The 25,792-nt window shown below is 48.8% G+C and overlaps 1 protein-coding gene across 1 annotated transcript; it reads left to right on the top strand.

Moving 5' to 3' along the window:
• The first annotated feature begins 3,437 nt into the window (after positions 1-3,437).
• Positions 3,438-24,301, top strand: Il17ra (interleukin 17 receptor A). The gene is made up of 13 exons (XM_085840017.1): positions 3,438-3,702; positions 12,574-12,598; positions 13,407-13,553; positions 14,230-14,342; positions 14,796-14,922; positions 15,734-15,781; positions 15,958-16,121; positions 17,420-17,503; positions 17,930-18,014; positions 18,734-18,745; positions 18,945-19,052; positions 20,589-20,630; positions 21,576-24,301. Exons 1-13 carry the CDS (start codon positions 3,565-3,567, stop codon positions 23,075-23,077), a joined length of 2,595 nt encoding a protein of 864 aa, XP_085696143.1. The 5' UTR covers positions 3,438-3,564; the 3' UTR covers positions 23,078-24,301.
• Positions 24,302-25,792: the final 1,491 nt, after the last annotated feature.

The following is a 25,792-nucleotide window of genomic DNA, read 5'->3' as shown; positions in this document are numbered from 1 at the left end:
AAGAGGATGAAACCATGGTTCACAGTTGTGACCTTGGAGGGGCATGTTGTTGTGGTTGTTGTTAACAAGAAAAGACCAAAAAAAAAAACCACAGGAAGCCAAAAATCTTTACATATTGGTCCTATAGTTGCAATTTTAGATGATATTAACTACTGTCTTTTAATCTTCATCCAAAGTCTGGAATAGTGTTGGTTGCTGTTCATTCTAAGACAGGGCACGTCCTCTGTGGGCACGCCCTCTGTGAGTTTCCTTTCCCCTACATTCTCAGCACCTCCCACCCTCTCTGGAGGTTTCTTTCAGTCCATCCAAACTTCAGTCTTCTACCTTTTTCAGTGTCAGTGCAGCTGTTAGATATAAAGTGTAACTTCAGCATCCTTTGACAAGGGGCTCCTCTGTGTCTAACCTGAGTACTTTCTCACCCCATTGTCAGCCTTCTTAGGAACCCACAGCCTTTTCATGTTCCCAGACTCACATACTGATCTTCCCACTCAGGACCAATCTCTGAAGACCCTGGCCAGTCACCTCCTTGGACTCATTATTATTATCCTGTGTGGGGTGTTGGGTGTGTGTGTGTTTTCTCAATTTGTTGTCATTAGTGGTGACAGAGATGGCTCAGTAGTTAAGAGCATTGGCTGCTCTTCCAAAAGACTAGGGTTCCAATTCCTAGCATCCACGTGGCAGCTCGCAGCTGACTCCAGTCCTAGAGGCTCCTACACCCTCGTACATGCATACAGGCAAAACACCAATGCACATAAAAAAAATACAATTTACAAAAAAAAATGTTATCATTATACAGTGTTGGGTTGATGTTTCATTCTAAGCAGCACCAGAGGACAGAACATTGAATATTGACACCAACTTCGGCAAGATCTGGAGTTGAGGCCTAAGGAACTGATCCAACCGATCAGCCAGACCCTAGGGATCCTCTGCCAGGGGCAGCAGTCTTCAGAACTGGAAAGGTGGATAGAGTTCAGCCCCACAGCAGGGGAATGTTCTAAAGCAGAACACGGATGGGTGGGGTTGTGGTGTTTAGAAGGGAACATTTTGGATATCCTTCTGGAATCCTCAAGTTTTTCTTTCCTTCTTTCATAAACTGAAGAGTGAGGTATAAAAATGAGGAGGGAGGCCTGGGGAGGGGGAGAATTAGGAGGGGGAAGGGCTGGGGAGAAGAGAGGACAGGGGAGGGGAGCTCAGGCTGGGAAGAGGGGAGCATGGGGCTGGAGCCTGCGTTGCCAGTTCAGACATTGAGGGTCCCAGCTCAAGAGTCAAAAGCTGAAGGTGGCTAAGGGGATCCCACCCAAAAGGCAGGCTCCCCCTCTGTTTGCTTTGTTGCTGCCATGTTTCAGAGAAAAGAGGGTCCCAGATCCCTTTGCTAATCTGTTTCTTTCCCTTGTTAACATAGTCTGTAAGAAGTTTACATACAAATCTTCCCCTGCTGATTTTTTTACTTTTGTATGAGGTTTATCTCCCCAATTACAGAACTACATGTCCAGATGAAACATATAATATGTAATTGTAATATATATTATACATTGTTTCATTATACATTATATCTGTTCTATATAATATATTTATAATATATACTATAGTGGAGCCGGGCGTGGTGGCGCACGCCTTTAATCCCAGCACTCGGGAGGCAGAGGCAGGCGGATTTCTGAGTTCGAGGTCAGCCTGGTCTACAAAGTGAGTGCCAGGACAGCCAGGGCTACACAGAGAAACCCTGTCTCGAAAAAACAAAAAAACAAACAAACAAACAAACAAAAATATATATATATACTATAGCATTCTGTATATATTATGCAGTATAATATAGTATATAGTATAATATATATATATATATATATATATATATATATATATATATATCTGTGTGTTCTCATCCAAGCCCACAAGGCAACAGGGTGTACCTCCATGTGCCCCCCCTCAGCCTTGGGCGGGCTGAATTAGACCTTGTTTTGCAGCAGTAGGCTAGCCCACCTAGGGTGAAGTCTTCTGACCTAGGTAAAGTCTATTGTCCTGCCACTTCTGCAGCATCCCACGATGAGATCCTGGCATAGTGGGGGATGGGTTTTCCCCCTTTAAAACCTCAAGGATTAAACATTGGGCCTTGATCAGAATCTTTGTGTTGGTCTCATTCTTCTCTGGTCATCCTTCCCATCCAACCCCAGCTTTCCTTTCAGGAACCGGTTCTCCGTAGCCGCTGGCGACCACACCTCCCGAGATGGGAATCAGCTCCCAAGAAATTTGTAATAAAGAGAGAGCCCCTTGTTGGGTCTGAGGATGCGGTTCAAGAAAACAGACAAAAGTTTCCTTCTGCAAGAGGGTGCACAGCCGTCTCTTACTGAGCGCATAAGCACATCCAGTGAGAGTCGCGCTTGGTTTTATTCCCAACGTTAAGGGGTCCTGTGCCTTACTCCAGGTAGTCAGACCGTGGCCCCACATTCTTAGATGTTGCGGTTGATACCCAGAATGCAGTTTTTAGCAGAGGTGCAACCGTGAGCACATATTTTGATTACAAGAAGTGTTAGTCTTGGAGAAATTTGAATTCCTGGTGGCTTCTTTGAATTTTTTTTTTTCTCTCCAGGGGGTTCTAGAGGGCATCCCCAGGCCTTGTCAGAGACTCTGTCCATTGTACTGCTCAGTCCCCCATCCTCCACTCCTCAGCTTCCACGTCTCTGCTGTCAGCCTGGCCTCAAACCTTCCTATGCTGTGTACCCTGCCCAGCCAAACTGCACTCTGCGAGGCCACAGTGAGGCTCCTTGAAAGAGCTGGCTGTCTACACAGGCTGTCTCCGTTTTCCTCCTCTGATCCACTTTTAACCCTTCATACTTAGCAATGCTACACCCCCCATCCCCAGCCCCCACATCTCTTTTACAGAATGCCGTGTTTGCTTTAGTCCAACCATGAGGTGACTAATTCACTGTCCAGGGTTTTTTGGGTTTTGTTTTGTTTTGTTTTGTTGAGTGTGCAAATGTATGATTCAACGTTGAAAGGGAGAAAATATAGTTTCATGGACTTACTATATAAGACTTAAGCTAGATGATCTGGCCATCAAAAACTAGAACTTTGTAGAAAAAAAAAAAAAAGCAAGAAATACGCACTATGACGATGCGATGAGCTTGTTTCTCCATAAAAACTGAAAGAGAGATTGAGAAAACAAACTCCTTGGAGTCCCGAGTCGGAAATTAGACTAAAATGATGAAACAGATCAGTGTAAACCGGGAGGGTACGATGGCGAGGACAGTCATAGCTCCACAGCAAGTTGACAGCGGGGCTCGGCTGCTAAAAAACGGGTTCCTGGGCTCCTGTTTTACTTAGCTGAGCAACATCCAAGGAGAGCCAAAGAGACCAAGAGCGCACCTGGGCCAAGGAGGAGGCGGGGCCAGAGGAAGGACAGCCCCACCCAAGCCCCGCCCCGAGCTACCCGCCCTCGGGGGAGCCGGAAGCGGGACAGTGGAGGCCGTGCGAAGCCGACGAGCGCCAGTCCTCGGCCGGGAAAGCCACCGCGGGCCCTCGCTGTCGCGCAGAGCCAGCCGCGAGCGCTCCGCGACCGGGCCGAGGGCCATGGCGACTCGGCGCTGCTGGCCACGGGTCGTCCCCGGGCCCGCGCTCGGATGGCTGCTTCTGCTGCTGAACGTTCTGGCCCCGGGCCGCGCCTCCCTGCGCCTCCTCGACTTCCCGGCTCCGGTCTGCGCGCAGGAGGTGAGAGAAGCCGGGCGGAGCGAGGATGCCCCGGCCGTCGGGGGTGGTGGGGAGGACGGCGGAGGGTGGTGAAGAGGTGTCAGAGGGGCGGGCGTCGGAGGGCCGTCGGGAGTGCGAAGGGCTGTCAAAGCTGCTGAGAGCCGTCGCGAGTACGAAGGGGCGGACGGCCCAGGCTCCGGCGGGCCCGGGGAGGCTGAAAGTCCGCCCTAGGGGCTCGGAGGAGGTCCGGGGCAAGGGCGCAGCGTGGAGGCGCGCTGGCAGCGACTCCGGGAGTGGAGTCGCGGTGAGGGGGAGTTCTAGGGAAACTACGCGGGCGGCGGTGTCACTGGTAGCGCGAGGCGGGGTGACAATTCCGTCCGGGCCTCGGAATTGGAAGATGGAGGCACCAGGCAGCTCGGGATGGACATGGACAGGGACCTAGAGAAAGGGCCTTGGCAGGAGCTGAAATAATCTGGACTGGCCCCTAACTCCTTGCTCCCTGAGCAGTCAATCCTCCAGCTCTCCCATGCTCAGGCGCCCCAGCCTGGCCCCGGGGGTCCCCACAGGTTGGGTAGTGCGGGCGAGCCCAGTGCCCAGGGGAATCAAACAGGATGTGGGTTGAAAGATGCCGTCCATCCCATCTTTTTTTTCACCACCACGTGTGTCCCAGAACCGAGCATGCCAAAATTGAGTTAACATGTGTGGAAGTCTGCCAGTTTGTTACTGCCAGGGAGGACCACCCCACCCCCACACCCCGCTGCGCTCTTAGGAAACTGACACACCCCTGGCGGTTGAACCTTGCTTGCTGTTGAACCCGCTCGTTTGTCAAAACAAAGCATAACAAAAAAGAGCGAACCTGTGCAAAACCTAGTGTCTGTTCCACACATAAACTTTCCTCCATGTCTCCCCTTTAAGCCTTCTCTTCCTCCACTGGTTTTTCCAGCCCCTTCCCCTCCACTTCCACCGCTGACCCCAGGAACTCCAGTCGCTGAGTCGGAGGATATGAAACAAAAGGATCGTTCTTATCTAATTTTGTAGATTTACCAAAAGAGGGTGGAGAGAGGGTGACTATTTTTACTGGAAAAACCGTGTTTTTTTTTAAAAGTCTGAGAGCTGCTGGGAAATGTCATAGTGCTCCCCGTACTGGGAAAGTCAGAGTGACATCTTCAGACAGGACCAAAGTGTCAAAACATAGAGGATTGCTGTTTGTGTCTGGCTAGTCCTTTGCCAAGGGCCTCATGATACAAGTAAATTGAAAGCAGAGAAAGATGATGCTTGGGACTGCAGCGTCCAGGGTGAAGTTGTCTTGGATGTAGGAACTGTCTTGCAAGAGTGCTTTGCACAATCAGTGTGTGCAGAATCCAGGGAGGAGAAAATGACCCCCAGCTGGGCTGTTTCTCATTGAAAAGACATTTGAGCAGTTCTGTTTCAGATCAGGAGCCTCAGAAACATTTCGCTTAAAGCGTTCAAAATCTCACTGGTGGAACGGTACCTGGAACAGTGTTCCTAGGTGAGGCAGGGTCAAGTGGAAGATGGGGGCATCTGTGGAACAGCAGAGAGAGATGGGTGGGAGCTGAGCCAAAATTTTGGGCTGTGAGGTCTGCGGAAGCTCACTCAGACCCTCAGCTACAGTCCCTGCCATAAATCTTGGGCGTCTTAGTTTTAGTTTTTATTTATTTATTTTGAGTTTGAGTTTAGTTTTAGTTTTTATTTATTTATTTTGAGTTTTTGTTTGTTTGTTTTTGTTTTGTTTTGTTTTCCAGACAGGGTTTCTCTGTGTGGCCCTGGCTTTCCTGGAACTCACTCTAGACCAGGCTGGCCTCCCAAGTACCATGACCCAGTCACGGTTTTTATTTTTAACTTAGATTTTGGTTTTTGGTTTTTTGGGCTTTTTTGCTTGTTTGTTTGTTTTATGTGTGTTTTGCCTTCATACATGTAAGTGTGCCACATGTATGCCTGGTGTTCGTGGAATTAAGAGGACGTTGGATCTTCTGGAACTAGAATTACAGGAGGTTGTGAGCCACCATATGGGTGCTGGGTCGCACTGTAGGACAAGTGCTCTTCACTGCTGAGCCTTTCATCTTTGCAGCCTCCTTTACTTGGGAAGCTGCTGGCAGCTACATTTCTCTGCAGCCTCCCTTCTGTCTTCTTCTCTATTGCCTCACAGACAACTGGGCTCCACAGGCTGACAGCTTCCATTTCTGTTGGCTTTGAAGTCCTTTTTAAAAGACGCTAGAGCTGTGGGTGTGGCTCAGTGGTCTCTGAGTTCCATTCCCAGAACTGCACAGAGAAGAAACACTGCCCCCCACCCCCACATACACACATACACCATCTATACTCACACACACACACACACACACACACAGATACCACATACACCATACACACTCACTCACACACACACCACATACACCATACACACCACTTACACCATATATACCACATATACCATACACACCACATACACCATACACACTCTCTCTCACATACACATATGCACACACACCATATACATACAAACAGACTCACACACACCACATACACCATACACACCACATACACCATACACACTTATTCACACACACATACATACATACTCATATACCATATATCTATATATCTATATCTATCTATCTATCTATATATATATATACACACACAAACACACTCACACACACATATACACACCACACATATACCATATACACACACACTCACACACAAAAACACACTCAGACCATATACATATACACACAAACACACATCATTCACACATATAGACACATATCACACACAAATATACACACCATAAACACATACCCACACACACCATATATATATACAAACACATAACACATATTGACACACTAAAAACACACACACACATGCACACACACGCCGTTTTAGTGGACAAAGTATGCTTTATTTCCATCATGAGAGGAAGGAGGCTTCAGTTTACCTGCTGTGTTCCTTGGTCCCTGCTGCAAGCACTAGGGACTTGGTGAGTGTATGTGGCATGAAGTACAAAAACTAGAAGAAGATGGAAGGGCCCTCTGTTTTCCAAGCAGTGGTAAACTGAGGACATTGCATGTGTTTGGGTTGGCTGGAATTCGCACCTCAAAACCTGGATGACTGTAATGTCCCCACAGAAACCAACCCTGAAGACACCAGAAGTGATTGTAGTTCCCGGAATGTTTTTTTTTTTTTGTTGGCCTGCCTAGGTAGGCCTCTTAGTTCCCCATTTACTGCCATTCTTGAGGAAGAAGCCCTGTAAGCAGCACCCGGGAGTTCATCAGCGTGAATGCTCACACTGCTCACAGACAGGATATCTGTTACCATTGCCAGTTCGTTTTCCTGAGTGCTTGTGGTTTTGACTTGTGGTAGAATGACTGTTTGGCATCGCCCCTGTGTCTTGTGGTCACCGGAAGCTGTGCTCAGCCCTTCCACTCTTCCCTAAGTTAAAAAGTTGTGTTCTGGGCTTGTGAGATGGCTCAGTGGGTAAGAGCACCCGACTGCTCTTCCAGAGGTCCAGAGTTCAAATCCCAGCAACCACATGGTGGCTCACAACCATCCATAACGAGATCTGGCGCCCTCTTCTGGAGTGTCTGAAGACAGCTACAGTGTACTTACATATAATAAATAAATAAATCTTAAAAAAAAAAAAAAAAAGTTGTGTTCTGTGGGTGCTCCCCTGGCGGACTTTAGCATCAATTACCAACGAGCAGACCAGAGCCTGGTGTTCAGTTAGAGAAGACCTGGACCTAGCCAAGCCTCCCCATCCCCTGTTCCTAAGTCCTGTGTCCTCACCTCGCAGGGTGTTGGGAGGGCCTCCTCATGGCTCTGTCTGTGAAGGCCTCAGGCTGCGTTCACTGGGTGCTCTGCCAGCCCGTGTCAGTCAGTTGGCAATGTTTGCTCAATGCCCAGAGCTAAACACTTCTTCTTTTAATTGTCCTGCTGTGAGTACAGAGGAGAAGTCTGTGTGTTGTAAACATCCCTTTACTGGAGGCAGGGTAGCGGTGCCGGGCATGGTTCTGGAGCAAAGCAGGCTCACTGCAGCTCTGGAACCTGGAGTCACCTGGCTACTCTCCCTAACAGGGGAGACATGTTCTGAAATGTGTCTTGGTAGGTGACCTAATTCTGGTGTGAACTTCACAGAGTACACATACGTGTACAGACCTGGAGGGTACCATCAGCGCAGCCTCTTGATGTAGCCAAAGATGTGGTAAGCAGATATGTAAGACTGCTGCCAGCATTACAGTTTACAGTGAACTTTTAAAGTATATGCTTAGAATAATGATAAAAAGCGCAGTTCAGTGTTAGCTGCTGTCATAATCTCTTCATCATTCTGAATATTCTGTGATTTCTCCAGGATGGCTAACAATGCCATTCCTCAGGAGGTAGCTGCTGGTCAATGATATTCGTCTTGTTTGGTTGCTTGGTTGGTAGGTTGGTTGGTTTGGTTTGGTTTTTTAAGAGGGTTTCTCTCTGTAGACCAGGCTGGCCTTGAACAGAGGGCCACTAGAGAGACACTGAGGTTTTTGTTTTAAAGAGCATATCTTGTACTCACCTTCAACCCCAGGACTCAGTCCCTGAGTTTGAGGCCAGCATGGTCTACAGAGCGAGTGTACAGCAGGGCTGTATAAAGAATGAGTGTCCTTCATAGAGAATGAGTGTCCTTCTGTTTGGGGGAAGGAGTGGTTGGTTGGTGCTGGTGCCTGGGGCCGTGCAGGGTGAGCATGTGTGCATTTATGCTGTTGGGATTGAACCTAGGTCGTACATGTCCTTAAGCATTTCCTAGTGACTTATCCCTTAGTCCCAGGAATAGGACTTCTGAAAGGATTAAGGGGACAGCTGGGGAGCAAATCATGGGCAGAACAAGATCTACATTAGAAGTGTCCAACGGGGCTGGTGAGATGGCTCAGTGGGTAAGAGCACCCGACTGCTCTTCTGAATGTCCAGAGTTCAAATCCCAGCACCCACATGGTGGCTCACAACCATCCGTAATGAGATCTGACGCCCTCTTCTGGTGCGTCTGAAGACAGCTACAGTGTACTTACTTATAATAATAAATAAATAAATAAAGAAGTGTCCAACGATGATACCAAATGCATTTTATATTAAGAAGATTATAGGGGCTGTTGGTGGTTCACTGGGTAAAGGTGCTGGCCTCCATACCTGACAACCTGAGTTCAATCCCTGGAACCAACAAAGTGAAAGGGAAGAACCAATTCCTGAAAGTTATCTCCCGGCCTCTCTGTGTGTGTGCCTGTGTGCATCACACACACAATAAGTAAAAATGAAAAAAAAGTTGTAGGGGCTGAGAGACTTTGTGGGTAAACGCTTGCTAAGCAAGCATGAAAGCCCGTGTTCAGATTTCTACCGACCACAAGCCAGGTGTAGCAGCTGTGCCTATAACCCCAGTGTGTGTCAGAGGACAGAAACAAGTGGATCCTGAGGGCTCACTGGCCGTCTTAGAACACTGAGTTCCAAATTCACTGAGAGCCCTTGTCTCAAAAGGATAAGGTAGAGAAAGATGCTGTCTCAGAACAAGACAAGGTAGAGAAGCTACAGGGGCGGCGCCTTGACCTCAACCTCCGGCTCCCACACACCTGCACACAAGTACATGTGCATACCCCAACATCAGTGCACATTCTATATTGAAATTAAACTATAAGTAAAAATAAATAGGGGTGGAAGGGATGGCTCAGTGGTTAAGGATACTGTCTGGTCTACCAGAGGACCAGCGTTCAACTCCCAGCCACCATATCGTGTGGCTCACAACTACTTATAATTCCAACTTCAAGGGATCCTGCTTCCATTTCTAACTTCTTCTGGCATGCAAATGGCACACAGATACACATGCAGGCAAAACACCAGGTACATACAATAATTTTTTTTTATTTTAAAGAAACATATGTCTCTTCCCCAAATAATATTCTCATTTGCTTATCTCATTTTAAATCCTTTGTTTAGATTAATATCATAAACTTTCATCTTTAAATTCATTTTTAAATTTTATTTATTTACATCCCAAATGTTGCCCCTCAAAGATTTTTTAAATATTTATTTATTTACTTAATGTATATGGGTGCACTGTCACTGTCTTCAGACACACCAGGAGAGGGCATTGGATCTCATTACAGATGGTTTTCAGCCACCAGGTGGTTGCTGCCCCTCAAAGATTTATTAATTTTACATATATGAGTGCTCTACCTGCTTGTATGCCTGCAAACCAGAAGAGGGCATCACATCCCAATATAGATGGTTATAAGCCAACATGTGGTTGGTGGGAGTTGAACTCAGGACCTCTGGTAGAGCAGACAGTGCTCTTAACTGCTGAGCCATCTCTCCAGCCCTTTAAATTCGTTTTTATTAAGTAATGTAGGGATTCCTTTTTAAAAATTGTACTGGGATATTTAAAACAGCTCCCTAAGTCACATTCAAGCCTGCTCCCCAAAGGCAGACACTTATAATGGACTTGTTTGTTTCTTTTGACACCTACGTTTTCGCAGTGTGCCTTTTAAGTTACCCCTGGTAATAGAGGAAACATCACTTGCTCCAGATCTCTGCTTTCCCATTACATTTGTATCATGGTTTGATTTTCAGCTTCCTGTTGTTACAGCAAGGCAGCTGTTGTCTCTGGTGAGGCAAGAGATGCACTTTGATAAACATATTTCTGGTAGTTACTCCCCTCTCCCCTTCACAGATGATCACACATCCAACTATTAACAAGCAAGACTGAAACTGTAGGGCTTGAAGTATCAAGCTATTTCTGTCAGTTGTAGCAAGCTAGTCAGCCAAGTGTTTCCAAACCCCTCCCACTTCCTCCTCTTGTCAGGATAGGTACCATCTTGCCCTGGATTTTAAGTAGCTTCTGATGGGTAAGAGGGAGTTCCCCCAAATGGAGTATAGCTGCCTGTTGTTTCTGTAAGAGTTCCCAGTCTCAGGAGCAGTTTCTGTCCTCTGTGTCCCAGTTCACAGGAGTGTGGATGGGAAGAGAGGAGCAGGCTTATAGGAGTTAATCTCAGAACATGGTGTGCTGTGTGTCTGTCGGAACGAGCAGAGACATCGAGATAGGTCTTGTTTTTAAACCTGCAAGGACCATTTGGCAGGCTGTGATGTTAGCCCAGGGCAGTGAAGGACAGTTAGTCACAAAGAACTGGGAGACGTACATGAAGTCTGGACCCCAAGAGCATGTGAACTGGTGTCCCAAACAGGTAGGAAGGACACAGATGAAATAGTAGGCTCAGAATGGATCCTGGCATGATAGCAGGACCATCCTGTACCCTATTTTATGAATGAACCCTGGGGCATCACATCGCCGACCCTCTGGAGAGACAGCTGTCAATCAGTGTCTATCCTAGACACGGTGCGGTACTGTGCACCCATCATCCAGGCCTTGCCTCTGCTGCACATCAGCTTCACGGGATGGTGTGGGCCAGTCTGGGCAGTTCAGGCCTGGAAGTGACACATCTTGAATTCCAGAGCTTCCTTGCTATCTTGCCAGCAGGGACTGTGGTCACTCCTTAGAGTCCCAGATTCCAGCTCTAGAGGATGCCCCCTATCACTTGTGACAGAGATTGGCAGGAAGGTAGCTGTATGGGCAGTGTTGCCAGTGAACTATGCATAATGACTCAGGGTTTCAGGACTAGGTGAGAGTTCTGTGGCATTTCCTAAACTGATGGCCAGCCTGAGGACAGCAGCCCAGTGTTTACAGTGTTTGTGAAGCAGAAGTGAGAAGTGAAGGTCTGCTTCATCATCTCCCATATCCACTTCCTGCCCTGCAGAGTCTTTACTCCTGTGGTTAGCTTAATTTCCAGCAACAGTGTGAAGTTGGTGTTAGACTATTCTGAGTTTTAAAAAAGATGTATGTATTTATTTTATGTATGTGTGAGTACACTGTTAGCTGTACGGATGGTTGTGAGCTATCATGTGGTTGCTGGGAATTTGAATTCAGGACCTCTGCTCACTCTGGTTGACCTTACTCGCTCTGGTCGGCTCTGCTCGCTCCGGCCTAAAGATTTATTTATTTTTATATCTATATCACTGTCTTCAGACACACCAGAAGAGGGTGTCAAATCTCATTACAGATGGTTGTGGGCCTCTATGTGGTTGCTGGAATTTGAGCTCAGGACCTTCAGAGGAGCAGTCAGTGCTCTTAACCACTGAGCCATCTTTCTAGCCCAACTACTCTGATTTTATGTTGAAGAAATTGAGGCTTTGAGTAAGGTGATTCAACCAGGGCTGTGTGTGTGTGTGTGTGTGTGGCGTGTATGTGTGGTATTGTGGTGTGTGTGTGGTATATGGTGTGTGTGTGGACGCCCAGAACAGTTATTTAAACTTTTCCTAACAAGTTTATAAATTTGATGCTTCACCTCTTAGGAAAATTAGAAACCTTGGAATTTTAAGACCTTCTTTTCCAGATCCCCCTCTCTGTTTTGTAGTTTGTTTTTGTTTTTATTATTATTTCTTTTTATTGTTTCAATCCCCAGCCCATAACAGTTATTCAAAAAGCCTCCAAGTCTAGCCTTGCTTGGCAGCGCATGTCTTTAGTCCCGGCACTTAGGGTAGAACACAGCTGTTCTCTGTGAGTTCTAGGTCAGCCAAGTCTAGGATATACTGTGAGGCCCTGTCCCCCAAAGAAGCCCCGCCTCCCAAAGAGAAAAGCCTCCAGTTCTGTTTGCTCTCTGCCTACCACTCACCTCCTTGACTGGACAAAGAGGAAAAAAAGTGCAGAAGACTTTTGACTACTTGGCAGCAGAGCAGCTCCCAAAAGTGAGCTGGGAGGGAGACAGGTACTGTGTGAACCGCTCTCAGGAGCCTGCCAGGCAGCGGGGCCACTGGGAGCCTGGTCTTTCTCATCTGTAACCAACACTTCCTTTCTTCCCACAGGGGCTGAGCTGCAGAGTCAAGAATAGTAAGTCCTCTTTTTTGTTCCACGTATTGCCTCAGTTCATACAGTGAGGGCCTCCCACTGACTTCACAGGACAGCCTCCTGTGGGCTGAGCTCTGCATGGGGGTTGCCGCCCTCAGCTGGGCCATCTTGGTTATAGGCATCTGTGCTCCATGAGGAAAACCTTCATTCATTATGCAAAATGCAGTCATTACCCCTCTGCCATCTGGGTTTTGGATGTTGCCAGGGGTGGTACCCCAGTGCATCTAACTATTCTTGTCCCTTTCAGCTTGTCACAGCATCAGTGATGCTGGCTTGGCTTGGGGTTTTTGTTGTTGTTGTTGGTTTATTTGTTTGTTTGCCTGTTTGGCTTTTGTCTGTGAGAAGATTTTTCCTATGCTGGATATAGAACCCACTCTCTCAGTCTGAGTAGACAAACTCTCCCCTCTGAGCCACAATCCCAGCCCCTGCTTTTGTTTTAAGACTGAGGCACATACTTCAAATGTCAGTGCTAATTAGGAGCCGTGACAAATAAAAATACGGAAGCTCTCACTGCTGCCCCTCCCTCCTGTGCCCCCATTTCCAATGGCTGCCTCTTTTCAAAACCCTTCTCCCCAAACACTCTTTGGTTCTTTGTCTGCGGAGCTCTGGGAGCATCCCAGACCAGCATTAGAAAAGAGCAGGCTGGGCTGAGAGATTGCCAGGGCCACAGCTGGAAGGGTGAGAACAGCTGCAGCCCTTGAACCAAGTTGAAACTCATAGCAGGTCTCTGGACCCTCTAAGCAGGTCTTAGGGTCTTGACTGCAGGTCTGATAGTTGTTCTCCTCAACAGGTACTTGTCTGGATGACAGCTGGATCCACCCCAAAAACCTGACCCCGTCTTCCCCCAAAAACATCTATATCAATCTTAGTGTTTCTTCTACCCAGCACGGAGAATTAGTCCCTGTGTTGCATGTTGAGTGGACCCTGCAGACAGATGGTGAGTGGCCACATCTGCCAGCGCCTGGGTTTGCCCTTGGGAGGAGACCACTGCTGCTTCTGTTTGGTACTGGAAGGCTCCATTGTTTACCCAACGAGAACTTTTCCAGTGTTAGATGTGTGCCCACAGAGTGTCTTCTGTTCACACTGTCTTTATGAAAGGCCTTCCCTTGCATCAACTTTTTATTACACAGGAAGAAAAAGGCAAGTGGTTAATTTTACAAATAATTCCAAATATTTGGTAGAAAAAATGATAGCGGTTTTCTCTCTGCTTTTCTCTTAGCTTAGGAGCCAGAACTTTTCAGAACACATTCCAGACCTCCTTAGGGTGATTAGCTGCAGAATTTCTGAACACAGCCAGCCCCAGATCTGTGAAGGGGCAACAGCAGGTGCTCTCTGTGGGTCCCTAGCTAGTGCTCTCAATGACTCCAGCAGCCTCTGGGAGGGTGAGCATAGCTGCTGTTAGCACTATGCCCTGTGGCCAGGGCTCTGACCACATGGTTGCAGAATCTTTGCTGCTTCCTGCTATAGACTGTCTCTTGTCCCACTAGGAGGTACTTTCTGCAAGGCCTAGGAGGGGGGAAGTGGTGAGTTAGGTAACAGGGCAGATGGGGAAGAGACACACCCTGGCAGGGGGTTGGTCTGCATCTGTGTCCCCTTTCCTTCCTGGCCTGCAGCCAGCATCCTGTACCTCGAGGGTGCAGAGCTGTCCGTCCTGCAGCTGAACACCAATGAGCGGCTGTGTGTCAAGTTCCAGTTTCTGTCCAGGCTGCAGCATCACCATAAGCGGGTAAGATGACAGCCTCACTGCACTGTGTCCCTAAGTGACACCAGTACAGGCTTCTTGTCCCAAAGGCACACCTAACTGAAAGGGTGAGTTCAAGATGTGAGCCATAGTGAGGGACAGAGCCCGGCACGCCTGCTTCCTATTATTCCTCCCACTTGACCAAAGCTCACAATAAGGCTGGTTCATTCTCAAGAGAGAGACAGAGACAGAGTGTGTGTGTGTGTGTGTGTGTGTGTGTGTGTGTGTGTGTGTGTGCACGTGCGCACACGCATATGCGGATGGCATGGCCATCTACTGGTAGAATTTTTAAACAGACAGAAAGGACAAAGATAGCATTGCCTCTAATGTAAGATTCTGTGGTTATCCTTTTGTTTGCTTGCTTGTTGGCTGATTATGAAGAGGTGTGACATTGGGACTTGGTATGCAGTGGCTCATCCCATTGCCTCTCTTCCTCAGTGGCGGTTTTCCTTCAGCCACTTTGTGGTAGATCCTGGCCAGGAGTATGAAGTGACTGTTCACCACCTGCCGAAGCCCATCCCTGATGGGGACCCAAACCACAAATCCAAGATCATCTTTGTGCCTGGTAAGTGCCCTTCCAGGCATCCACTTGGTACTGGGCTCTGGGTGAAGCAGCAGGGGCTCAAACAGCAGAGGCTAACTCTGCTCCACAGTGGCTGCAGATCCAGGGCTGCTGTGCCTCCAGCTGAGGCCTTTATTCTTGAAGGCAATTTGTCCTCTGTTGTATGGAGAGACCCCAGAGTGTGTTGGCAATGAGATTCTCTCCATCTGTGCAGAAAAGTAGCTTCCATCTCAAGTGCTCAGTGGCAAGGTGCTTGTCTGGGTTTGATCCACAGTTTTACAGAAAAAAGGAAAAGAAAACAAGAATAAAAGAAAAAAATATATATGGGAGAAAATTGGAGTAAACCAGGACTTTCTGGTTACATGAAGCAAGCTCTGAACTCAAGAGGAATATGCTTGAGTCAGGAGGGATTCCTAAAAGAAGAGGGTGTGACTGCCAGCCAGGTTGCCCCAATTTGATGGGATCTCTGGCCAGGAGCGGGTAGCTAGCCCTGGAACAGGCTGTGAAGGTGTGTCTTGGAACAGCCTCCCCAGATGCATAACAGTCTTGCTCTCCCCCTCTCCCCTACTGTGTCAAAAATCTGGAAGAACAGGCTGGGTGTGATGGCTCACACCTTTAATCCCAGCGTTTAGGAGGCAGAAGCAGGTGAATCCTTGTGAGTTTGAGGACAGCCTGGTCTATAGTGAGCCCCAGGACAGCCAGGGCTATGTAGAGTGACCCTGTCTCAAAAACCAAAACAAAAGCACCAAAATCTGTACGAACAAATTTCCTAAAGGCAGAGACTTACCGATTTCTCTCTTATTGGGGTTGGCAGACTGTGAGGACAGCAAGATGAAGATGACTACCTCATGCGTGAGTTCAGGTAACTGGCTGACCTAGGAGACCTTGACCTGGGCACTACTGTAACTCGCACTTAACATTAACTTGCACTTAGTAAAGTTGGGTATGTGTACAATTGTGTACTGGCCCATATACACATGCCCACGTAGGCACACGTACCTCCCCTCACTTCCAACCTGCACTGTGCGCCCTTGGCAGGCAGCCTTTGGGATCCTAACATCACTGTGGAGACCTTGGACACACAGCATCTTCGAGTGGACTTCACCCTGTGGAATGAATCCACCCCCTACCAGGTCCTGCTGGAAAGTTTCTCGGACTCAGAGAACCACAGCTGCTTTGATGCCGTTAAACAAATATTTGCGGTACTTGTATTTCATACCCTCTCAGACAGATTAAAATACCTCTCAAATCCTTCACCTTCCTCCATACTGGTCCTAGCTAACCCTGTTGCTAGAGCCCCGCCTGGACTCAGGCACACTTGGTAGCTCTCTTTCCTCTCAGGACGTAGAGCGCGCTGGTGAGAAAAGGAGTTTATGAACATAGGTAACATGGCTGAGGAAGCATCAGACTGTAAATCTAAATACCGAAGTCTAAATCTCCAAGTGAAGTTCATATTGAATTGCAGAATGAAAGGAACAGAATCAAAGTCTCTCCAGAGCCTTCTCCCCTGTTTCCTTCCAGGAGGGAGAAGCAGATTTAAGCTAGTCATAAGATATGTAGTTGTTAACTAAAATTTTATTTTATCCCATCAATTTAGTGGGAATTTGGTTTAATAAACTCAGTTGATTTGCATTCAGTAGATGCAAGGTAAAGTTTTGCAGTCCTTAAATAACATAAATTAAACTTAAAGTCTGCTTATGCCTTTGAAGGCCTTGGGCAAATCGCATCGTAAACTTGAGGTTAAGGGAACTAAATACTGGAGTAGTGGGAGGGTTAAATGGCAAGAATCTTTCAGTGGCAAGTTCAGGTACTTTGTTTTTGGAGGCAGAGTTTCTCTGTGTAGCCCTGGCTCTCATAGAACTCCCTCTGTAAAACAGGCTGGCCTCGAACTCAAAGGGATCCATCTGCCTCTGCCTCCTGAAAGCTGTGTGTGCGCGCCCCACCACAGTGCAGCTACGTTTTGTTACTTTCTATGTTTTCCTGATAGTTCTCTGTTTTGAGGTCATCTCATCTATTACTGACTCCTCAGTTAGTATTCCCCCTTCACCGTCCCACCCACATTCTCCTCACCCCATCCAGTCCATGGTCTCTACACCTCCACAGTCTTGCCTGGTCTCTCTTTATTTGGCTGTGTTTATTCTACTTTCTCAAATCTTATTTTGAATTTTAAAAATAAGTGAAGGCATTTATTTAAGGAATAGATGAGGCCAGGCGAGAGCAGAGAGAGTGCTATGACCCTGTATCCCTGCTGTATATACATAGGTTGGAGCCCCAGGCCCCATCAGCCAGAGCAAAGAGGGGACTGCCCATTACTAAATATGCTTATAAGTTCATGTCAGGCTAGTCACTCTGCTGAAATATTAATTTTTCTGGACCAGAAATCAGGAAACCTTTTCTCCCTCTGGCAGTTATAAGGGAGGCACTGGTCCACAGAGGGTCACTTTCCCAGCAGATACCACCAGGGTCTTACTCAGCTAGCTTCTTCCACCCCTCTTTCCAGCCCAGGCAAGAGGAATTCCACCAGCGAGCTAATGTCACATTCATTCTAAGCGAGTTTCACTGGTGCTGCCACCACCACGTGCAGGTGAGTCGGGAGAGCGGTGGGCGAGCATGGGCAGGTAGCCTTCCCTCCATTCAGAGGGGTAACAGAAACAAGGCAGGCATTGGTGGGCTCCAGCCACTACTGCTAGGAGCCTCTGGCTTGCAGCACCATTCTGCCTTTCTCCTGCTTGTCCTCCGAGCCTGGGAGGGGCTTTACCCTTTGGTATGGGTAGGAGACCTTATTGAAAACTAAGTAGGGAAGACGGGTTGAGTTTTACTGTATTTCTCAGGCTGGCCTGAGGAGGCTACCTTGGCTTGTCAGCAGCTGGATGTAGGTGCACAACCCCACATGCTGTTCAACAGTGGTGTGGAGATCTGAGCCTGGCCAAGCAGGGTCTCTCACTCACAGATTGCTTCTTTTGCCATGAGGGTATGGGTTGGCATCTTCTTCACCTTTCTGCTCCCCCAGGTCCAGCCCTTCTTCAGCAGCTGCTTAAATGACTGTTTGAGACACGCTATGACTGTGCCCTGCCCAGTAATCTCAAATACCATAGGTAGGAGAGAAAGAGTCGTTCTTGGTGTATGTGGGGGGGGGGGTAAGACACTGTCCACTGGAGAGGAGTTCTGACTGTGGGGAAAGGGGGGATTGGCTTAGAGCTGCTGGTACCCATGGTGGAGTGCAGATGACACCCCCGGGTTCCCTCCTCAATGCCTTTCACTAGCTCTATACCCGAAGGCAGAGGACTTAACCTTTCTTATCAACTGTTTCCTTGGCCAAAAAAGAGATAGCTATTCTCAGAGAGTTAGGACTATGTGCCATGGAAGTACTTTAACATGCCAAGTTCTAATATGAGAAAAATTGAGGTGCAGATATTAATTTGCCCATGTTCACATACCAAAGCCATAACCCCAGGTTCCTACTTGAGCTTGTAGGGATTTGTAAGGGTTGGCAGCCACATGTCCCTGGCTCTCTGCTTCTGCCACATGCAGATCAAACAGGGGCCAATGTGACACTGTGGTGGAAGGAGCCCTGGCCCCTTGGGAAGAGTGGAGTCTCTTAGAGCTTCAGCTGAAGGGGCTCCATGGAGAAGGCTACACCAAGTGTAGCTATGCCTGTCTGCAGAGTGAAGGTTGTCATCACTATCTAATGGGTGGAGGTCATCAGTAGACATCTCTGATAGGTTAAGGCCATTGCTGGGCATTTGTGACTGGGTTAGATGATTGCTCATCATTAAGACTAACCCTGTCCCCGTTTCCTTTTGTTCTATTACAGTTCCCAAGCCAGGTAAGTCCTTTCTTCAGTCAAGGTCATTCCCAAGGGACCGCATGAGGTCCCAGCTGATCCCTGGGCCATCCCAGAAGGCATACTGCATCCACAGCTAGCCAGAGGGTGACATCATCAGTGTAGCCTGGTACAAGCCATAGCTGACAGGGCCTGGGCTGTGGGTGTGGGGCCCCTGCCCAGACTCACTGTGCTCTGTTAGTTACAGACTACATTCCCCTGTGGGTGTATGGCCTCATCACACTCATCGCCATTCTGCTGGTGGGATCTGTCATCGTGCTGATCATCTGTATGACCTGGAGGCTTTCTGGTAAGGACTATGCCATTGCTTACCCACTCCCTCAGGCTTCTCTCTGGCAAAATGGCAGTTATAACGATACACGCACCATAAGGCTGTGGTGAGGATTAAAGGAGGAGATGAATGAGGGTTCTTTCCTCAGAGCCAGGCGCATGGCATTCGCTCAAGGCTGTCCACCACAGTGAGAGTTTTTGTAAAAGTTAGTATTTCTAAAGTCAACAGGTTGGAAGGACCTAGTGTGGAATTTCCCTGCATCAGCCATGATCAGTCAAGCAGCAGCCTACACAACTTCATCCCCAAGTCCCCAGCCTTTGCATCTGAGGTCAGAGAGGAATCTGAGGGACAGCAGGGTGTGGCTGAAAGGCACAGACCCTGAACTCACAAGGGAAGACCCTCACTCTCCACCAGCTTTGTAGTCACAGGAGACCTAATCTTAGATTCCATTTCCTCTTCTGTAAAAGAGGACACTCTGGCCTCCACGAGTCTAGAGTAACTGTGCTCATTCCCTGCCTACTCCTCCCCTGGCTGAGTTTTAACAGGGAGAAGGTGTGTTGCCTAGGCTGACCCTGCCCTATGATAGAATGGATCTGTGGTCCTCTGGGAAACCTGCCTCCACACTTGCTGATGTTCATCCATATCATGGTTTATCTTCAATTGTGGGGTCCACAGATTCTGGGGAGGGTCACGTGACATTCCGTGCTGATGTCGAAGCGTGTCCGGCTGCTATTACATTTTCTACAGCTTCCTCGAGTGGCCCCACCACAGGGAAGAGAAAAGGAGAAAACTCACTCACTAGTCATTGGAGTATCTTTGAAAGTTCTGAGCAAAGGCCCAAAGAACAGGGGCTGAAATTGAGTCTAAATCACTTCTTTAGGAACTGAGATGTAACTCAGGGGTAGAGCACTTGCCCAATATGCCCAAGGCCCTGGTTTCCCTCCCTGAACCACAAAGAAATAATCCTCCCGGTCACTGTCATCCAAGGAGAGCAATTACTTAAGAGTCTAGTTCCCTTTCTTTACCTCAAGGACACCAGGAGGAAATGTCGAAAGGACCATGGGGCTGCTGCTGTCAGGAAGTGTTGTAAGATGTCTGCTTCCTGCATGGACTGCCTTTCCCCCAGTGGAGTCTGCTCATAGAGGCTTGAGTGGCAGGACTGCAGAAACGGGCCAGGGAGTCCACCCCAGCTCAGGTCTGTGGCTCCCAGCCTGGAGAGTGCCACAGAAGAATCCAGACCCCAGCTGACTGAAGGGCCCAGCACTTGGCACATAACCTTGAGAATGTCCCTCCATAGCCCCACTCCTCAGAAACAATGGGGTGTCCGAGGCATTCGTCCCTGTTCACCTAGCTTACTGGAGCAGCTGACCCAGGCTCACACCTACACAGTCACATGACCTGCTCTCGTCAGAGGCCCAGAAATGTCTAGTGGTCACTGGCTGGGGTTGCTTGTCCACCTGTGTCACTAAGCAGCCATCCATCAGACACCTGTGAGCCCTCCAGTCATTGTTTCTCTTTGGAATAAGCCTCTCAGTAGATTTCTTTTCCTTGCAGGCGCCGATCAAGAGAAACATGGTGATGACTCCAAAATCAATGGTCAGTAGCGCATGCTCTGTGGGGTCTGCCTGCTTTCTGAAGCCTGCTGGGTTCCTGGGGTAGATGGATCTGTTGTGTCACTCCTGAGTCCTTTCAGAAGGCCCTATCCTTACTTAGGACACAAGTCTCCACCTCGTACAGAGAGGGCTTTGGGATGCTCCAAACATCCTCCTTTTAATTGCTTAGACAAAGAAGAGAAGGAGAACATTTTTCAGGGAGAACCCTTCCTGAATGGGCGTTTCTCTTCCATGGGCATTGTACCTTTAATTCTTCTGATTTATTTTGATTTATGACGTCCCACTATGCAGCCTTGGCTGGCCTGCAACTTTCTATGTAGATCAGGCATAGAGAACTCCTGCCTCTGCCTCCCGAGTGCTGGGATTAAAGGGGTGCACCACTATGTCTGGCTTTCTACCCCTTTTTCATTTAAAATGGTGAAAATATCAGCCAATGACCAGCTGGCGCTGTGTGGAGGAGACTGGTGGCAGCGAGGAGGGAGGGAGACTGGTTCCCGCTCACACAGGGCCCGCACTGCTTCCTCATAAATCACAAGGCAATGTAGCAGCATCTGGTCTACCAGAAGGCTGTTTGCAGAAGGTAGAAAGTCAGACTCTGCCTTCAATGCAGGTAGTTCATAGGCTGACTCTGGAGCCATGGGTCTCAACCTTCCTAATGCTGTGACCCTTTAATACAGTTCCTCATATTGTGGTGACCCCAACCATAAAATTATGTTTGTTGTTACTTCATAATTATAACTCTGCTACTGTTACGTAGCATTTGTACTGTAATTCATGACATAAATATCTGATATGCAGGCTATCTGATATACGATCCTGTGAAAGGGCCATTCAACCCCTGAAGGGTTAAGAACCGCTACTCTAGAGAGCGATGCCCAGGTCCAGTCCTTGGCATGGGGATCAGCACACGTTTCTTTGTCTCTTCCAGGCATCTTGCCCGTAGCAGACCTGACTCCCCCACCCCTGAAGCCCAGGAAGGTCTGGATCGTCTACTCGGCCGACCACCCCCTCTATGTAGAGGTGGTCCTAAAGTTCGCCCAGTTCCTGATCACTGCCTGTGGCACTGAAGTAGCCCTTGACCTCCTGGAAGAGCAGGTTATCTCTGAGGTGGGGGTCATGACCTGGGTGAGCCGACAGAAGCAGGAGATGGTGGAGAGCAACTCCAAAATCATCATCCTGTGTTCCCGAGGCACCCAAGCAAAGTGGAAAGCTATCTTGGGTTGGGCTGAGCCTGCTGTCCAGCTACGGTGTGACCACTGGAAGCCTGCTGGGGACCTTTTCACTGCAGCCATGAACATGATCCTGCCAGACTTCAAGAGGCCAGCCTGCTTTGGCACCTACGTAGTTTGCTACTTCAGTGGCATCTGTAATGAGAGGGATGTCCCTGACCTCTTTAACATCACCTCCAGGTACCCACTCATGGACAGATTTGAGGAGGTTTACTTCCGGATCCAGGACCTGGAGATGTTTGAACCCGGCCGGATGCACCATGTCAGAGAGCTCACAGGGGACAATTACCTGCAGAGCCCTAGTGGCCGGCAGCTCAAGGAGGCTGTGGTTAGGTTCCAGGAGTGGCAAACCCAGTGCCCCGACTGGTTCGAGCGTGAGAACCTCTGCTTAGCTGATGGCCAAGATCTTCCCTCCCTGGATGAAGAAGTGTTCGAAGACCCACTGCTGCCACCAGGGGGAGGAATTGTCAAACAGCAGCCCCTGGTGCGGGAACTCCCGTCTGAAGGCTGCCTTGTGGTAGATGTCTGTGTCAGTGAGGAAGAAAGTGGAATGGCAAAGCTGGACCCTCAGCTATGGCCACAGAGAGAGCTAGTGGCTCAGACCCTCCAAAGTATGGTGCTGCCAGCAGAGCAGGTCCCTGCAGCTCATGTGGTGGAGCCTCTCCATCTCCCAGATGGCAGTGGAGCAGCTGCCCAGCTGCCCATGACAGAGGACAGCGAGGCTTGCCCGCTGCTGGGGGTCCAGAGGAACAGCATCCTTTGCCTCCCCATGGACTCAGATGACTTGCCTCTCTGTAGCACCCCAATGATGTCACCTGACCACCTCCAAGGTGATGCAAGAGAGCAGCTAGAAAGCCTAATGCTCTCAGTGCTGCAGCAGAGCCTGAGTGGACAGCCCCTGGAGAGCTGGCCGAGGTCAGAGGTTGTCCTTGAGGGCTGCACACCCTCTGAGGAGGAGCAGCGGCAGTCAGTGCAGTCAGACCAGGGCTACATCTCCAGAAGCTCCCCGCAGCCCCCCGACTGGCTCACGGAGGAGGAAGAGCTAGGACTGGGGGAGCCCGTTGAGTCTCTCTCTCCTGAGGAACTACAGAGCCTGAGGAAGCTCCAGAGGCAGCTTTTCTTCTGGGAGCTTGAGAAGAACCCTGGCTGGAACAGCTTGGAGCCACGGAGACCCGCCACAGAAGAGCAGGCTCCCTCCTAGGCCTCCTGAGCCTGCTGCTTAAGAGGGTGTATGTTGTATTCTGTGTGTGTGTGTGTGTGTGTGTGTGTGTGTGTGTGTGTGTGTGTGTATGTGGAGTGCCCGGCTTAGAAATGTGGACATCTGAATCTGACATAGTGTTGTATACCTGAAGTCCCAGCACTTGGGGATTAAGACGATCTCCTGAAGCCAGGTGTTCAGGGCCAGTGTGAAAACATAGCAAGACCTCAGAGAAATCAATGCAGACATCTTGGTACTGATCCCTAAACACACCCCTTCCCCTGATAACCTGACATGAGCATCTGGTCATCATTGCACAAGAATCCACAGCCCGTTCCCAGAGCTCATAGCCAAGTGTGTTGCTCATTCCTTGAATATTTATTCTGTACCTACTATTCATCAGACATTTGGAATTCAAAAACAAGTTACATGACACAGCCTTAGCCACTAAGAAGCTTAAAATTCGGTAAGGATGTAAAATTAGCCAGGATGAATAGAGGGCTGCTGCCCTGGCTGCAGAAGAACCCGAGAGAGCCTGAGGGTGGTGTCTGGGCAAGAGGGGAGTGGCCTGTGGACTGAGTATTAGGAAGGAGCCAGAGCTCAGGGTAGAGAGAGCTTTGTGGGGCTAGGGTGGGAGCAGCTGGGGACTCCTTTCATGAGTGGATCTGTTGCCCTATGGGGGAGGAAACTTCATGCCAAATATACCCAGAAGTCTTCTCAGATAAGTTCTTTAGAAAGAGCTGGTATAGAAATGGGTGATGCAAAACTTGAGAAGCAGGAAGAGGCGTGTGAAATCCTGTGCTCTCTCAAGTGCTGGCTGCCAGTCCGTGGGAGGGCTGCGGCATGTGATTCTTTCATGGGCTGCAGCCACCAGATCCCTGGAGAGCTCTACCTCAGGGTACAGTGAGGGAATTGAGAAAGATGTGAGGGTAGTGGGCATGGGGGCATGGCATAACAGGAGAACTCGGGAGGCCCTCAAGGTCAGAGGAAAGTATGTCATGTCACTGTATAACTACAGTATTAGAGGTTGTTTAAAGTAGCTCCTGAGCGCACTCATGGGGCAGACAGCAGCCTTGCGGCTTAGGTTCTAGAGAATGCACAGGTCTTCCTAGACTTAGTTGAGAGAAGGATCATGAAATGCTGTGGGAAGCACGAATTCAGTGATTGTGTGTGTGCATATGTGTGTGCAGTAATGAAGACTTAATAAAGTTGCTGTATTGGTAAGAATTCATAGTTGTTATTGAATCACCTCTTACCTTGTGTCTGACCTGCAAGCCCTTGAGGTTCCAAGTCTCAGACAGTGTGTGGCCTGTATTCAACCCTGCAGCAGCCAAGTGAGAAAGAGAAAGCCCCTCCCACCCATCAGCCTTTCCCAGCTCTATTTCTTCAGAAATTCAGGCAGCTAGGGCCCTTGGGTCTAGACACCAGTCAAGCCTATGGCATCTGCCACCCCAGTTTCAGACATGAACTTAAACGTAAGTTCTCCCAGCAGCAAATCAGCCCCACATCAGCCCAGACCTGCTCTCTACCATGTCCGACTCCACTCAGGGCTCCCAGCCCTCAGCTTCTAGCTGCTGCCATTAGATCATATCAGTACATTAGTTCTTCTGCACGATTTCTTTCTCCTGAGATCTTATAGAGGCATCCACACATCATACAGTTCACAACTGTCCCTTTGCAGCTGAGTGGCTTGGCATATTCAGAGTTCAGTGACAAACAGTGTAATCACCTTAAGAACACTCATATACCCCGGAAAGAGGCCTGGTGTTCCTCCCCCCGCCCCCCACCTCCTCAGCCCCAGGTAGCACCAGGTCTGCTTTCTTTCATTTTCTAGACACGTCTGTTCTAGATTTTCCATATAACTAGGATCAGAATTCTCAGGGGCTTCTTGGCTATTTCATGTTCTTCATACCACTCCCTCCTTAGAGGTCTTTGCTCATCATGAATGTTAGAAATTCTAGAAACTGGTATCTGCTGTCAGACAAATGCCAAGATCACCAAGAATGTCGAAACCATTCCTTTATGCTTGTATTATTCTGAACCGTGCCTAATGAAACTGTTTTGGCTTGGCATGGTGCCACATTTGAGTCTCAACAGGAGTTCCAAGCCAACCTTGGTAATAGTAAGACCCTGTCTCAAGACAGGAAACAAATTTTAAGAGGTGGCTCCACAGGTAAAGGGGCTTGCCCCCCACCCCCATCCCCCCGCCACAGCTTTGATGTTCTAAGTTCAATCCCCAGGGCCTGCCTGGAAGGAGAGAATCTGATCTCAACACAGATTTCATGGCGGGCACACACACACATGACCCTGAGTATGTAGGCACACATGCCAGTAGTTAGGAATGAGAGGAACCCTGTTTGGGAGACTAGGTGTGGCTCAGCAATAGAGTACTTGTCTAGCACACATGTGCCTCAGGAAAAAACAGAAAAAGATGGCGGCCGGAGAGCACTTGCTGCCTTCTCAGAGGACCCAGGCTCAGCATTCAGCACCCACATGGCAGCTCACAACCGCTTCCAACTCCAGTGCCAGGGGATCCAGTGTGCTCTTTTGGCCTCTTCAGGCACCAGGCACGCCCATGCACACAGTGCACATACATACATGCAGGCAAACCACTCTCACACAAGTTGTTTAAGATCTTATTTACACCCCACCACCACCAACACCAGAAGCCAGCCGCTGCCACCATGTGCTGCTTTCTTGGCTCTTTGCCTATCTCCT

The sequence above is a fragment of the Mus caroli genome, unplaced genomic scaffold, assembly GCF_978045245.1.
Source record: "Mus caroli unplaced genomic scaffold, Mus_caroli_1 scaffold_7, whole genome shotgun sequence".
NCBI classification, from domain to species: domain Eukaryota; kingdom Metazoa; phylum Chordata; class Mammalia; order Rodentia; family Muridae; genus Mus; species Mus caroli.
Note: the sequence above shows the minus strand (reverse complement) of the source record. Positions and strands in the feature narration are given on the sequence as shown.

Coding starts and splice junctions, on each gene's coding strand:
- Il17ra (XM_085840017.1), top strand. CDS start 3,565: ATGGCGACTCGGCGCTGCTGGCCACGGGTCGTCCCCGGGCCCGCGCTC. Junction 3,703..12,573: donor CTCCGGTCTGCGCGCAGGAG/GTGAGAGAAGCC, acceptor TTCTTCCCACAG/GGGCTGAGCTGCAGAGTCAA. Junction 14,343..14,795: donor TGCAGCATCACCATAAGCGG/GTAAGATGACAG, acceptor TCTCTTCCTCAG/TGGCGGTTTTCCTTCAGCCA.